This window comes from Chlamydotis macqueenii, chromosome 1, assembly GCF_036417535.1.
Source record: "Chlamydotis macqueenii isolate bChlMac1 chromosome 1, bChlMac1.mat, whole genome shotgun sequence".
NCBI lineage: Eukaryota > Metazoa > Chordata > Aves > Otidiformes > Otididae > Chlamydotis > Chlamydotis macqueenii.
The window spans coordinates 151,563,077-151,580,179 of NC_141556.1; the positions used below are offsets into that span (position 1 = coordinate 151,563,077).

Consider the following 17,103-nt stretch of genomic DNA (forward strand, 5'->3'; position numbering starts at 1 on the left):
AAACAGGTACTGAGGTTCTTCCTATCTTTGGTTTCCACTATGGTGGAACTCAACATAGTCTTGCCCTCTTGGTGTCAGTGAGGAGCTGTTTAAGTTGCTGAACAATTTTACCTGCACCAGTCAGGCAAAGCAGCAATCCCAGGCACTCCTGCCTGAGCAACTGTAAACGGCACATATGCACTATAGGCTCTTGGGGAGATGGCATTTTCAAAGGAAGAATAAGTCTCATTAAATTGCGTACTTCAGAATAGTCACGATACTCATTGAGACAGAATGCAGTGCTGCCAGGCTGCTACTCCCTGGAAGAGGCAGTGCAGGAGCAGAGCAGTGGCCGGGGTCTACGACCAGGAGCCAGTCACTACAGCTTTCAGCAGTGAATACCCAAAGGTGAGCTATTGGAAAAGAAAACCAACACCTTTGACTTTTTATATCTCGAGTTTCTCCTCAGGCTTGTTTAGTATGTAAAGAAATTATACGAGCAACCTGATCTAGTGGAAGATGTCTCTGCTCCTTGCAGGGGTGTTGGACTAGATGACCTTTAAAGGTCCCTTCCAACCCTAACCATTCTATGATTCTATACAGATAAATACCTTTTAGAAAGGGATGCACTTAAAACAAAATTGCAGTCTGCTGTTCAATCCCACAGAGCAATTCACTCGGCTGCTCTCGTGCTCAGAAGACTTCATATTTCAAAGCAAAGTAAAGTTGTTCTGATAAACAGTGAACCTACAACCCCTTTTCTTCTGCTTCCCAGGTAAACAGCCAGCTTTCAGAAATACCTGGACCATGTGAGCCACCAAAGAGCTAATGCTTGACTCAGTTTTAGTACTTCTGTCTTAAAATACTTGGAACAAGGCTACTTTTCATTTTATGAGGAGCTTCAAAACACTGACATTAGCAAAATCTGTGGTGCTGTTTTCCCTTCTGCGCTTACTAGTATGCCGTAAGCCACAGGGCACTTCTTTCCAAAATACCTCTGTATATAAAGGAGCTAATAAGGACTTTTTTTTTTTTTTTTGGCAAGATTGTTTATTCCAGGCTAGAATGCTAGAATTAAGTCTCTTACACAGGCTTCTTGTCAAGAAAGAATCTTGAATTGAATCAATTCATAAAAGGAACAGTTTGAAATCTAGTTTTAAAAACATTGAGGTGTTTTGCATTATAACTGAGTTTAATGCTTGTGATGTTGTGATCCTGTTTTCAGAGTTCAAATGATTCACTTCTCTCTTTTTACATATTAAAAAAACATGTAATATTCTCAAAACATCCAAAGTAATAAGACAAAACCATACTGCGTCTCAAAATAACCTTTTTAGTTTATTATTTACAAATAAGACAAATACTGTTCTAGCTTCATCATACTGTCAAGTGTTTGGTCTTGTTTTGAATTCAAGCAAAAATGAAAAACATGACTAGGGGCTGAAAGAAAAGCAAAGAGCAACTTTTTTTCAAACTTAACCCATACATATTGTTAAGTATCATTACAATATTCAGGACGTGACATCAAGAGTTAATTAGAAACTGCACTAGTGAGAAATACCTATTTAGAACATAAAATTAGTGCCTTTCATGAGCATGGAGCATCGGTTACTAAACGCATCTTTCCTCCATCAACAACTCACTAAGAAACTCAATCTCTCTCTACAAACAAGCCAAAGAACTCAAGGTTGGATTGCTGTAATTCACTCTCTCACCTTGGACGAAAAACCAACAATAGGACTCCAAATGGCACAAAAATGGGACTGCCTGGCTCCTGCAAGGTTTAGGCTGGTATTAGCACTCCAGTCTCTCCATTGGCTTTTGGTCTCCTCCTGCCAGCTAAAGGTCTTGGCCCTAATCTTCAAAGCAATTCATGGGCTAAGCCTCTGTTACAGTGAAAACTGTATTTTGATTCATGAAGAGCTACGAAAAACAGTGCCCTGGACAATGCAGCCCGAAACAGAAGGCACGAAACCTGCATGCAATGCATCCTTAGTCAAAGCTGGCAAATCAGGATGCAAATTTTCCCAGGAGGTTGGATAAAACCCAACTTGTCACATTTAGAAAGGGCTGCAGTTTTATAACTGGATAAACCTTTCTCACTACCACTTGAGTGACCTCCATAACAACTGCTTCCTCAAGAGCAGTTGCTCACACGTATGTTATTCCCTAAACACCAAGTTTAAAGAAGTTTATTTTCTCTGGACTTTGCATATGAGGCTGATAGATGGCTATGAGTGAAACTTTCCATGATGTTGAGTGCAGTTTTTTGTTTGTCTGAAAGGCTGAGTTCACACTTCAACCTTTCCCTGGTTTAGTAGAATCATAGATGGAGGAAGATAATGATGACAGGACAACAGAGAAAAAACAAGGTAATGACATAGGCTTTTTTTTTTTTTTTTTTTTTTTAAAAAAAACCAAAACAAAACCAAACCACACTGGAAATATGAACAGAGCCGTGTAAAAGCCCAGAACACATTGATTAGTTATGTGCCTTGCTCCTAAAACTGTGGATCGAATATTGCTTGTTTGGGTACAAAAGAAAAAAAAAAAAAAAGTAATTTTTGACTGCATGGAAAGGAAAAGGGGATCAATTTGTCTGGTGTTTGTCATTCAACCAACTTCAGCTGCGACAATATGGAGTAATTTCACCAAGCTATGTGACTGCTTCTCCTTGCACCCTCATTCAGGAACCATGACATATTTCCATGACCCTACCCACCTGCTCAGCCATAGGACCTAAAAAGTTCAGAAAGGTCTTGTGTGTCTCTGTTTACTGTGTTTAACTGAAAACAGGGCATTATAATACAAATTTAGAAGAATCTCAGCAGCTGACAGGGCAAAAACTTAGGAATTTTTTGTATCTTCAAACAACCACGTAATCAGAGTGAACAAAAAGAAAAAAAAAAACAAACACCAAAAAAACCCAAAAAAACCCAAACTTGTTTGCAGTGTCTCTTAACCCACAGAGTCTGCAGTCTTGCACTGCCTAAGGACAATCTCCTGGGCCGCCTGCCCATTGCAACCTTGTCAAGTAGAGTATAACAATAGCAAACCCTGCATGCTTGGGCACGTGTTTGCCACAATTTCTCTGTTGCATTCCAGGAAAAGTGGCGCCATCTTTCAGCCCAGTACACCTGGCTTTAGTTTCAGTTCTGCCATCACAGCACGTGCTTCAGCAGCAGTCATCCTGGATAAACGGTGCAGCCACTGCCCTTCCAGTACATCTTGCAAGAATAGTTTTATCTCATCTTCACAGCCTTGACTCTCTATAGCGACCCTAAAGTATCAGCGTGACAAAGATTCAGCTTGTCATTGCTCAATTTTCTGTCCCAGGAAAGAAAATGATCCCTAACAACAAAGAAGGAAAAATGAAGCCTAACATTTTTTTTTTTCGTAATACAGAAAGATTTTCCACATGAATTTCAGCCTGAAACAAAAATTCTTTCTTCATTGGTTTTTTTTTAAAACATACTTCTAACACCTACTAGTACAAATCCAACATTTGTGTCTAAAGACTCTTGGAAATAAAATAAAATAATAATTATTTAAAAATATATACATTAGTATGAGTTTCTGCTTAGCAGCTGCTCAGTGCTTACAAATTTATTTCCTACGGCTGTTGGGATATTAGTGATGGGCAGATGCTCCAGCCGGGATATTCCTGTTGGGCAGTGCTCCAGCCACAGCACCCTATGCTGTCATCTCCGATTTCACAAATGGTCAAACCCCTTGGGGCGATTAGAGAAAAATCGGGAAAGATGGCTGGGAAGACGCTGCAGGACCTAGTACAAATGAGCCAACAGCCAAAACTCTTCTCAAGTAACGCAAGGTTCATATCCTCACACACAGCAATAAGTTTAAGCAATCAAAACTGCTAGATACACCAGGCTTTCAGACATAAGGTTCAATATAGAGAGCCCAAATGACACTCAGATGCTTGATCACCCTCAAAAGAAAATTCTGACTGTTAGGAAAAACCAAAGAAGTAGAAGTTAAGCCTCCAGTTACCCTTGAGCCATTTAAAAATAAAAAAATCTTTGTTTATCAGCAAGACCCAGAGAAATCCTCGTGACTCTGACACAAGCTATGTATCACGTATACTTGGCTTTTTAAAGTAACAGACAGCAGAAACCTATTTAGAGTTCACTTATGGCAAATATTATAGTAAAGAAATGGCAGAGATTGTAAATAAGGATTTGTCACTACATCTTTTTTTTGGAATGGGAAGGTAAAATTTTCAAGTGTTCAGGGTCTACTGCAGAAGCCCAACAGGAGTACCACCATATGCGTATAAAGCCAACAGTGAGTCAGTTCAGTTAAAAGAAATAAATATTAAAAAAGGTCATAAATATTAAAAAAATATTAAAAAATAAATATTAAATAAATATTAAATAATAAATATTAAATATTAAAAAAGGTCATGCCTCTGACAGATTAGACTGCAGATAGGAAGCATGATTTCTCTTTTAAATAAAGCTTGCCAAAGAATGAGAAAAGAAAAAAAGAAAAATAACCCACCATCAACAGCTCTGCAATCCACAGAGCTCGCTGCACTTAACACCTTTCTCCAGGCAAACCCCTAGGCACCAACACCATCACTGCAATGATGGATCTCGCGTCATGGGGAACAGATACTCAGGTTTTAAATATCGTGCTTGCAAGCAAAATAACACACACTGGAGGAATGTTACCATAAATGTTAATATTATGGCTATAAGCAACATGTCTGCAGTTGCCCCCTACCACTTCAATTACGTAAATAAAAGGACTGTCATCTGTGGAATACTTATCTGTACTTGAACAGAAAACATAGCATCGAATTTTGAAAGAGATTCATAAACTCCAGAGATATAGTCCTATTTCCTTAATCACCCCAAATTGTGCTGCTCCCAGTTTCCACTACTGGAATCTGTTCAATACTGCATCTCAAAATTTCAAAGTGATCAGCAAGTTTTGCTAATATTTGTGTATTTTTAATATTTTAACATTCCTAAACACACTTACTGTGGAAAAAGTTGTATTGTGGGAATGTTATATCATTATATATTCACTCACAAGAAGTCAAAGTGAGAGTGATACATTACCTTTAAATAAATACCTTTTAATTTACAGTAAAAAACCAAACAACTCTTTGGTCAAAATGGGGCTACACAAAAATGACATTTACTGGTTTGATTTGACTATTATTTTACAGAGATTAAAATTTTCAGCCATGAAAAATTAAAGAAAAGATACTTACAACTCTGTTTTTCAGCACTTACTGGAATGATTATAAACACTACCAATTCAGGCAAGGACAACAAGAAAAAAAAAAACCCCAAAAAGTAAACAAACAGTATGGTAAGCACATGATAAACATGAATCTGTCTTTTCCTACAAAAAAAAAAAATCTCTAATAAGCTTAGGTTTTATATTTAAAAAATACTAATTTAAAAGGAGACTGAAGGTAAGCACATGTGCTGGTGATCGATCACAGTAGGTATGTAAGATTTTCTTGCTTACAAGCAACCTTTGTTTTAATTCTAACACCACAAGCTTTTACACCTGAATTCCTTTCACAAGTGGTAAACTAAATCAGTACTCTCATCCTCAACTCTTCCTAAAAAGGAAGCTCACTTGCATCGTGAAAAGTGGACCCAGAGCTCCGTTAGGTGCACAAACAGCCCACACAAATATTAGTTCCCACTTGGGAGAGCTGCACACACGTGCACACACATACACACACGTGCACACACATACACACACGCTCTCCAAGTGCCTTCTCCGGCTGATGTCCTGCGCTGCAAACTGCATTAAAAGCACATCACAGACACAGGATGCTCAGTCCCACTCAACTGGGACACAAAAGCACCACTAGATACTTTTTGTGTCATGTATCAGCTAACATTTTGTTGAAGAAATAGTCACTGCTGCTTTTCTACTCATAAGAGGAAGGTTCAACATGGAAAAATCTTTATAAAGAGTTAATTTAAAATAGTACTTACTGCTATCCGCAGTATGGAAGCTTTCACAGAGGTCCATTTGTCCTGTCTACGATCTATGACAAGAATAAATCCAATTCCAGCATCTCGTAAACTAAGTTTGGAGAAGGAAAGAAGAAAAAGAGAATGTTTAGCTAAAAATACAAATCAAACTCCTCTGGTTCTCTCACTTAAAAAAAAAGCAGTTGAAAATTAGTTTAAAAAAAAGTAGCTTGACCTTTTTGTGCAGAATCTTCGTTATCTGAGATGTTTAGATGGAAATATACTATACTACACAGATGCAGCAGTCCCAAATATGTTCCACAGAGCTTCAAACCATATTCAAATCATGAATTCTTCTTTTTCACAAAAGATAGTTTTTACATTTCTTGTACTGAGACTATTTCAGAGGAAAATAAACCCTTTTGATTCTCCATTGTTTTGGTGCTGATATAATCCCTCCTTCATGCCGTCTTCAGTATAATTTCAGGATCAAAACAAAGTTGTTTTCCTTTTGCATCTGCATTTAACCTTCTGTTTCAACTGCCTTCCTCTTCAATGATATTTAAAATTCCTTAAAAACGCAGATCCTTCAAATCATTCCATTATATTGCTCTGCGCCTCTGAAATTCTCACATGCCCCCCAGGTTGCAAACTTGTTCCCAGGTGCATTTTTACATTCACTGAAAGAAAAAATCCCTACGGCATTTAAACACTCCGAGTCATAGATGAGAAAAATGAGATCAGCTGCACTTCTCCGGAATGGGAACATCTGTGAGAGAGATCTCGCTCAAATCCTTGCGTACGGGTGACCTTTCCTTTTTGCCCGTGCTCAGCGGCATGTGCTACCCGAGTCCCAATCAAGGGATCTGCTCCTGTTTTGTAATTCCCCATCTAAGCCAATTGTGCAATGCCAGCAGCAGCCCTGGCCTTGCCAGCCAATCGCTATCAGACTGGGAACGACAGGCAAATAAATACAAGGCAGAAGGGCTCGGATTTGTTATTTTCTCATCTATTTCGTCATTTTTAATGTATGTGCTGTATTTTCACTCCAGATAATAATTTACAGCAAGGCCTACTGTCATCACTGTCTGACATTTAGAAATATTGTGCATTGATTTGCTATTGTCATACCTTAAAAGACAATATAAAAATCAACACAATGGAATGTTAGGATCCCATATTCAAGATTGCTGAATCATGAAAACATCAGCTTTGCTTTATGAGATCATGTAGCACAATAATAATAAGAGGATGTTGAGGAGGATGAAGAACACAGGTACCCAGATGTGGCATCTTAAGCTATTTTTCAAAATCACAAATGTATACACGACTCAGTCTACCCCCTCTCTTTTACAAACTATAATATCTCTCAAATTTGCAGACTACATATGTAGGGAGAAACATGAATAATTATAAAAAAAAATGCAAAGCAACACTTGCTTTCCTTCAAAAGAAGCCAAATAGTCATTTTAACATAGGAAAATATTAGAAACCACCCCTCACTGCCCACACATTCAGCATATGTTACTTAACTCTTGCCTCTGGGTTAGGATAACGCTGATAAAAAACATCTGAGTACTTGCCTTGATAAGCCTGAATAACCCTTGCAGACAAACAGGGCTTTTTTTATCAGCAATATGCTTCCCACTACATGATTTACTAAAGCTTTTCTTCTTCCTTTATTTGAAGAGCAAGAGGAGGAGAGAGATCCAGATTGACTTCAGCATCTTCCTGTTCCTCATTTAAAGTTCCCACTGTTTTAACCTTTCCTGACCAAGCAAAATAAAATGCTAATAGCAACCATGTTCCCCAATAATCAGGTAGCAAAACAAAAGTCCTCGGGTCACACAGCCTAAACGTGGATGAATGGAGTCAAAAAGGTGCTACAGCTGTTCCCACAGCAGTTCATGCGGATTTTGGAGAGACTACTAAGATATTATGACTCTCAAAGAGCTATTTTCCCTACTCAGTAGAAGTCCTTGGAGTCCTGAAATTTCTGTATACCTCCTCAGTGGAAGCATAATCTCAGATCCCACAGAGTATCTAAAGGCAACATCTGTACTGTATTTCAAGAAACTATTGACATTTCTGTGTAACAGGAATAAAATTAAAGCCTTTGACAGGGCATCAATCAAATTTCTCTCCAGGAACACAGGGAAAAAACAGGCTCAGCTGGGATCTTGGAGAAGATCTAGATAGCAGCTCCACACAGTTACTCATCTGCCTCGACATCTGGCAATAAACCTTAATATTATTCTCCTACAAAAAAAAAAAGACAAGCCTTACTTAAGTAGAAGAACTGACAAAGAAAGCATATCTCCAAGCCCAGAAGATGTCTTTAGCCAGCCTTCTTTTTCCACTGGATCAAAATGAGGGATCAAATAAGTCGTGCGGTTGCACAATTCAGAATGCATCCCCCTTCCAGGCTGAGATGTAAAAGCCAGGATTCCCCACTGCTGGCGAGAAGAGACCCAGGGCCAAAGTCTTGAGCACCTGACTTCAAACTGTTAACATTCTGCTAACACAGATCGCTTAAAAAAAAAAAAAAAAAATTAAACACTGTGTTCTGAACCAATCATGGTGGGAAAAATATTTGTGATCTTGACAACAGTCTCCTGTTGCAAAGGGCTGGCTGTTGAGTCTGGGATCCAGCTCCAGCAAGTTGTAGGCAGGAAGCAACAAACAAAACCAAGACATTGTGTACAACAAAGTTGAGAACATTATGAAGACAACAAAGTCACGTATTCAAGAAAAGACTGGAAACAAGCCTGTTTGCCAGTGCACCCTTGCTCTAATGACCTCTCTTTGCTGCCGCACACACACCTGTGTATGTAGTTATGAGACAGTTTGCAAGACAGCCCCACCCCTCCTTTTAGGGCATAGGATGAATGGTGCTCTGGTAACAAAGAGGTGTTCAGTTTTCCTTTGGCTCCTGATTTAACTGTCAGTGCCAGCTGCTCCTCCTTCCCTCAGCCATATTTATTTCCTTCTACCCAAATACTGATTTCCGCCCCACCATCTGCTTAGGAGTAAAGTATTTGGGCTTCTGCCCTGTGTCTCAGCAGAAGCATGCTCTGATGGACATGGCCTGTCCTGCTCATCAAGCTTTACCTCATGCCTTGCTCCAGTTGTATTGTACTCATCAGCTTAGCCCATGTCTTGTCACGCCTCTGTATCACTCTCCAATAAACTTGCCACCACCACCCGCATTTGTCTTTTCCTATTCGTCACTTCAATCATTCTCATTCCTTGCTGCCTTGTACCAAGAACAGCTCAGAAAGTCTTGATGCCTCTCTCTTTTTTTTTAAATACTCTTAGGACAAATTACCAAATTGGTTCTCACCCTGCCCCTTCCTGAATATCACAGTCCTCTCATCCTCCAGCTCGAGTCTCCCCTACCCTACATCCCACGCAATCTTTCAGTATCCTCCCTCAGGTGGACACTTACCTTGGCTGTGGTCCTGCCTGTTGAGTCAAGCAGCTTTCCTGCACTGCCTGCCTTTCAACAAGTGCCACTCGCATCCTAGAGACAGTCTTCCTGCTCTCAGCCCTGGTAGCAGGCCTGGCTCTAGGGCAGCTCATTCTGCAACCACCGAGAAGCCCCTGCTCAGCCTCAGGAAGAAGCAGGACATTTTTGACAACAAACACAAGTAGCTGCTGAGCATCTGTGACCTGGGATTTAGGCAGATTTTTCTCAAGGTACTTCCTTGACCCAAAGGCCATCATTCTTCTAAGTGTCAAGTCCTCGAGTCCTTGACCAAAGGATGGAGACCCTTGAACTTCTCAAACAAAAGGCGGTTTCAATGTTTGAAAAGCACAGTGGATTTGTTCCCCGGCTTCTTGGGAACAACCCAGCTGTTTTGGCCGAACTTTAAACCAAAAACTCAAGTGAGACCTCAGGAACGGAAAGAAAATTTGTCAGAGTTGTAAATGACTGGAAACCAACCCTCACAGCGAGAAATGTCAGACAACCTTAGCAGAAGCACCTGCCTATTAAGGCTTCTTGACATTTCCCTTACAACCTCTGTTTTCTTTAATGCATTAACTTGTATCCGGTGTACTTTCTGAAACATAATTTATATAAGCTAGTAATTCAAATTCAGTATTTCCTTCCTTTGTTTCTCTCCTAACACACACACACACACACACACAATCATGAGATAAGCTCTGTTCTTATGTTTATTCACTAGCACAAAGAACAGAACATTTTTAGAAAGGCAGAGAAACCATCCCTGCTCTGCAGGAAATATGTCCAGCAAGCTCACAAAGGCCAAGTCAGAAAGGTAGAAAGCAGGGGCCACAAAAGACAGATAAGGGGAAAAAAAGCACCAGAGGGTAGACTTTCTGCTCAGTCCTCTCCCTGCATCTTGGGCAGCTAGTGTAACATCACTTGGAGATGGTGAGAGAGTGAGGTTGAAGTACCTGCCCAACAAGCACTGACTTCTCCACGCAGAGGGTAGAGTAGGAACTTAATTTTCCACTAAGTGACTCCTGAGCTCTAGATTATGGGGACATCTCCCTTTTTGTCTTGTTTGCAAGACTTATGAGCTCATGCACCTGAGGGAAAGGGTGGGAAAGCTTATAGTACATAGGACTGCAGAAAAAAAAAAAACTTCCCTCTGGAGTGTGTGGAAGGAATTACACAGTCATCATCTGAAAGATCTTTGCATTTCTCCAAGGTATGGGTTGTGACAACTGCTACACAAATAAACTCCTATTGCTTCTACGCTGCTGTATGAAAGCTGCTGTATACATTGCTCTCTACTACAAACAAAACAAAGCAAATCTTCAGGTTCATCGCTGCAACTCGATAGTATGAAGCTTTTGCATGTCTGAAATTCTGTGCAGCATTTTAGGTTAAATAATTCCAGTTTAATAAAAGTGGTTTTCAGTCTTAAAGCCTTATAATGAAACAGTTGGCTTACATCACACTCATGGCTGTTCCCTACCTTGACTACCTCTGCCTGTACATACAAACTGACTAGAAATTCTTGCTCTCAATGGCTGAACAGCTTTTTTGATAGTAGGTTGTCAGTAATTGTGGAGGCAGAGAGTCCAGTACAGCTGTTTGATATTGATGAATTTGAACTATGTCCTTGAACACCGCTTGCTCAATAACAAAAAACAACAACTAGAACAAGATAAGGAAATACCAAAGGCAAAAACAGTAAAGACAACCAAAAAACTATTATCAATCCAAATGAAGCATAAGGTGCGTGAACAGTATATGGCTACCAATCAAATTAGATGATTAAGTGCGTGCACTTCGCGTGTAACTTAGACTATATCAGATTAATGCTGACTAACAATAGAGGTCTCCGGAACACCATCCACGGAGCCCATGATTTACTGCCACAAGTAATACCCAGTGAGGAATTCCTGCATGGAGCAGAGCATCAAGGCAATGCAATGTCTGCAGCAATCTGCATTGCAAGCCGCTGAAGTTGCCTTTAGATCCCTGGTACCCTGGTCCCCTTACTCACCCTCTGGAGCTTGTCACTGACCATCAAGATGCATTAGTGACAGGCACAGGCTGCTTGAAGAGATGCAAGGTCTTAGGCTGCTCACAAATCCTGATCTTTTTTCGGCATGCAACATGCTGGCCCATGTAGGAAGGACTGTGGAACTGGCCCATCCACCCATCATTGGCTGTACTACTGTCCCCCAAAAGTGCAAACGCACAAGACCATGACAGGTCACAGTAACAGAACACAGGAAAGGTATTGCGCACCCCACCCCTACAGCAGTTGCGTCTATGCTTGGGCATGTCATAAGGATTCTGCAGACCAGCTCAAATTAAAAAAAACAAACAAACAAATAAAACAAACAAATTCTTGAAGGTAGAATTGTCTTCAGTGAAAGAAAAAAAAGAAAAAAAAAAAAAGAGACAGGTTTGAGCTCAAACAGGTTCAGCATATCAAAGGCACAGTCCAGTAGCCTGAGCACAGGGTTAATGAACACTTTGAACACCAAGTGTTCCCATTGTGCCCCCAGTGATAAAAATTATTCCAGCAGCTATTGCTCCTTGAAGTCAGAAATCATCCTATATTCAGCCAAACAAGCTAGGGTAATCAAGAACAGTATTCTCTGTAACTTTGCTTCGGAATAGGCTATAGGAAACCAGACACTCACTAGCAAAGTTATTGTTTCCCAAGAGAAACTTGGCATCCTGCATTTTCAGAGGCATTGCAACTGATTGAACCTGAGCCACTTCAAAGACCACTTCTCCGTCCCTCCTGCCTCTGCTAGGAATGACTTCTTGGAGGGTGAGGGGGAGACAAGAACTCTTTCTTAAATGTAAGTGTTTCACACATTAAAAACCGAAACCACTAAGGCCTTGGCAATGAATGAAAGCAGAGAAGAGACACCTCCTTAGTGGCCTTAATATGCTTTAGATGAGAGCCAGATAATACAATGAAGAACATGGCATTAATGGTATTAACAAATCAAGATAGAAATCTCCAGTACAGCAACTATGAAAGAAAATAATTCAGCGAAGCCCTGTGGTGACATTTCACGTTACCGGTTTTATGCTGGTTTCCCAGCAAGGGAAAGGGCAGCAACAACCCACATCTCTTCCTTGTGTCCCTCATGCAGGATAATCAAGACAACGTCTATCCAATCACTAGGTAAGTCCTAGAGGATGCAGTTTTTCCTAGAGCAGAAGAATTTAATGATTTATGAATTTGACAAAGAAAAAAGTTAAAGGTCAACTATAACTAAAAAAAAAAAAAAAAAAAATTTAGCACCCAGGCACTAAAGAGTAATTAGACCTACAGCAGTTTCATTTCCCTACAATTTTTGATTGCTTATTATCATAAAGCCTACTTTGTTTCAACTGGCCAATTTATCCACTTAATTCCAAAACAAATCCACCAGCTGAGTATTGTAAAAAAGAAACAAAAAAAATTATCATATCATTCCCCTCATTTTAAAATGTGTTCTACTTATTAATTTTAAAATATATTTGTACTTGATTGGTCTTTAAGTATTTTGATGCTATGATAGCTTCTTTCTAACCATCCAAAGTGAGCCAAAGCTTGACTGCTTAACTTTGGAAATCACAGTCTCTAGGGAGAAGAAAGCAGTCTTGTGCTCTCTTGAGTAAATGATGGAAATAAGAGGATATATCACACTCCACCAAGTTCTGATTTGAAAGCTTCAGTTATTGCAGGTCTTTACATCCTATAATACCAACCCCCAATGTAGATGGTGCTCGATTAAATCGATTTAGAGATAGCAGGTATTGAAAAGGAACTATAAACTAAACATTAGTTGAGCTCTACATTGGACAATGAACTTTCTAGTTTAAATTGCTAAGTTAGCCTGTACGTTTCAACATAGTATCTGAGTTGAATACTGCTTTGTAATGCTGCTGCTATTTCAGATCTTATGTGTTTTGCAGAAACCTGCACTTAAATTAGTACTTAAAAGCATTCAACTAAAGAATAGCCTCGAAAATAAAAAGTGTTATAATGCTTTATAACACCAATGTTACAAATTATATTCCAAATTTGCACTGTAAATGTACAAATCAAAGTGATTACACACCTAAACCAAGTTGGAAGCATTCCAGTAACACCTTCCCACTAACTACACTTGCTCTAAATTAGCAAACTTCAAAATTATGTTTTTTATTTTTACGCCAGAAAATTTGAGGTTTGCATTAGTATTGGGATATCAGTGGCAAAGAAACAATCTGCCAGGAAAAGAAAAGATTCCCAAAAGATGGTTGTACATACAATTGCACTCTCCTGTCATGACATTTAACTGGCTAGACAGAAAATAGGAGTTTGGTGCCAAATTCTGCCACAGACATATATATATGACTAACCAAGGCCAAAAATATTGCACACCTCTGAGAGCAGAGTTGTTCCTAGCAAGGGTAACATCTACAAAGACCCAGATGAAGCTCTTTGGCTACCCAGCAGACCTCCTGAGCCCCTAAAGCAAACTGGCATGACATTTCGGCTCCAATTCAAACTGCAGGCCTGACAGCTCAGTTTGGATTCCCATAAGAATCACTTTCAGTTCAGGTGTGTAACTGGTCTATCAGATATGGGTTCTTATTCCAGCAACATTTATGAGAAAAAAAACCAGAAATTATGAGCGCCCTCCATTTCTGGCACATGGCGTGGCATACAGGACAAAAACGTGAACTTAATGACTAACAACTGCTGCATAATTTCAGATTGAATTAGTAATACAGTTTTGTCTTTAATTTTTGTAACCCGTATCTCTTCAGCTGAAAACACTGAAGAAGTCAGTGAGTGCAGGAAACACAGTTTGGAGGACACGTCCATTGCTTCCGATCTCCCTGGAAAACCATCCATAGAGCACAGACCCAAGGAACAGGCTCACCTCAAGCTTCCTGAGGCACTGAATTCAAAGCCAGTGCTTGGTGGTGTGGAAGTGACTGCACTGCACCTGTCTCTCCCTGTCCAAGTCTCTGCCATCTGCTTCTTACTGTGTTCAACTAGTGAGTGCCTGCACTGCGCTTCAACAAGAAGCTACTGATCTAGAAGAATTTGTTATATTTGCTTATCGGGCCCTCTCATAGTCAGCTCAATGAACTTTAAACACAGAAGGAAAAACCTACCCAACTCAAACTAAGGTTGACCATTGTTCACGAAGAAATATAGGAAAGAGAAGGAATTCTGGCAAAATAAATTTAAAATGAGACAGTCAGCGGTGCTGCTGTACAAGTGCAGCCTCTAGTGGTCTGTCCAAAATCACTGAATGCCAAATAAAAATGATTATATATAAAGCTCCTGGCAGTAACAGCTGCATTTCACCCAACGCAGTGATGTTGTAACACCCCACAGCAGGAGCATAACCTGTAAGCAAGAAGGCACGGCACCATTTCCCATCCATTCTTATGTTTAAATTCTGATTTTTAAAATAAAAACTGCTCCTTCCCAAAAAACCTCCAAGTGAATCACTATGAATACAACAACGTGTATACTATTCCACCATCTTTTTCATTCTGCATTGGAATTTTGTGAGTAGATGGATTATTAAATGCACATTCAAAACACAGCACGTGGATGTTCTCTTTACTTTGGTAACTACCAGTAGTTACTGTCGTCCCTTCGGAGAAACAGGTGAAGCTGCATAGCAATAAAGAAAATCTGAGCCTTTGTGTTAGAGCTGAACCTGTTCAAGTTTCATTATTAGGCAAGAAACAGACAAGAAACTGGATGTGTTTCTGTCTCTCCTGCCACTATGTACTTTTTTTTTCCTCCTTCCTTCTCCACACTCCAGTTAACTCACCCTAAATCTTATCCTGTATACTGCTGATGAAAACATTATCTCTTCCCTTTCCTATTATGCTTACTTTTGGTCTCAGCTGCTATTAGTTCATGCCCCAGGTATGTCTGAGGAAATATTGTATTTCAATTCTCTCAGGGCTGGGGCATCATCAGATACACAAAATTATATTTTAGGGTCTCACAGCAAGCAGACAAAGAAGAATTTAGATGAATGTTGGGTTGTGAGGTGGCATAAATTAAAAAAAAAAAAACAAACCATGGTAGACAAATGGTTATAATTTACTTATGAGGCAGAAGAGAGGAGCAGAATCACACAGCCTGGAAGGGCAACATATGAAAATGCTTTTTGAAACTTTATAAGCATAGGCAAGATAATTACACATGAGGGTCTGTCAACAGCAGGAGATCTTAAAAGCCAGATAAAGAGAAGAGAAAACGAAAGCAACTTCAAGGAGCTTTTCTAAGGGGCTGATAATAATTCAAAACTTTGGAAGTCTCATCCAAACTTCATAATGACTATAGCCCAGAAAGCCTCTCATACTTACATGCAGCCCTATCCCTAACCTGAAAATCTTTGTCACTGCAGCACTGTGGCAGCAACAGCTTACTGCATCTGCCTCCAAAACAAGAGCCCACAAGGAAGATGGGCTACTATTAGAGATGTACTGTCGATGAAGGAGTGACAACTCAGCGATGACCAGGAGAGCTGCTCTCAAGCCTTGGTCTCAAAGGAAACCAAAGGTCTTTATCCTGCACTGCAGCAAGTCCCTCAAATTTGTGCGACATGAATCCAAACACGTTTACCTGAGGCACTTCTGTCTCAAGCACAGCTTGCACTCCTCAGCCAAATAAGCAGCACTGGTACACGCCTGATTTATTTTTAAGTACTTACACTGATTTATATAACATACACAGCCACATTCCTTTTTTCCCTCCCCTCTCAGCTTCAGAGATACGGGCATCAGTATTGACTGGTCCCTATAGGTGGTCTCTATGTCCTGTGGTACTCTAGGTCCTCAGAACAGTCTCCCTCCCACTTTCAAACCAATTCCTCCTTAAAACAAACAAGCAGACATGACTGATTTGAGTACAGTAATGCTGGCTATGTTCCATCATATATGCGGACACTCATTCTGCTCCAGAAAGCTTATGCTGTTGCAGAGAAGCTGAGGGAATGTAGCCAGTGTTAAAAAATGAGAAGCGTCCAGGCATCATCATCTGCCTGGGCATGGACATCTGCTTGTACCACTTGTACTGATTTCCTTTCTGTGGTACCCATCAGCCTTTTTAAAATGACAAATTAGAAATCTTTACCCCACCAAGGAACCCCCGAGACTAAAATCAGAACAACTTTGATGCATTGCTGCATGTAACAAAAATAATCATTACAAGACAAAGTTATTGCTTAATAGATGCTCTTCCAGTGTGTGAAATTAATGAAAGCAAGTTTTTTTAAAAAGAAGTTTTAATTTTCTAAATGGAAAATCCAGGGTAATTTCTTAAGCTCACGCAGAGCTGCTTTTGGAAGGACTGTTTGAAGACAGGCAACTTTGAGGACTCACTTAGGCTTAACCACAGATGGCTGAAGTAGGCCATGTTATCCTTGAGGGGCAATTAAGGATAAATAGGTCAATAAAGGCAAAAGGCTCTGCTTTGGTTAAGCTTAAATAAACATAAGCAACAGAAAACCTATGCAATCCTCACTTTAGAACTATTCAGTCTGGCTCCAAAAAAAAAGCATTTTTACACCTATTCAGAACTATGATACTGAAATTATACGTATTTCTAGTACACTTCAACAACCATTAATGACACTGCACAAAGTATTGGTACAGCCTTATCTGGAACGCTGTGTTTTAGCAAGGTGAGTTTATTCTTAAATACGG

General features: G+C 39.8%; 1 protein-coding gene across 5 annotated transcripts in view; it reads right to left on the minus strand.

The window, feature by feature from the left end:
- Positions 1-17,103, minus strand: part of MCF2L (MCF.2 cell line derived transforming sequence like) — a 155,357-nt gene that overhangs the window by 37,125 nt on the left and 101,129 nt on the right. For all 5 annotated transcript variants that reach the window (XM_086770287.1, XM_086770321.1, XM_086770296.1 and 2 more), the window contains exon 4: positions 5,967-6,057. In XM_086770287.1, coding sequence (XP_086626413.1) covers positions 5,967-6,057 — 91 coding nt within the window. The remainder of the gene's footprint in view (positions 1-5,966; positions 6,058-17,103) is intronic.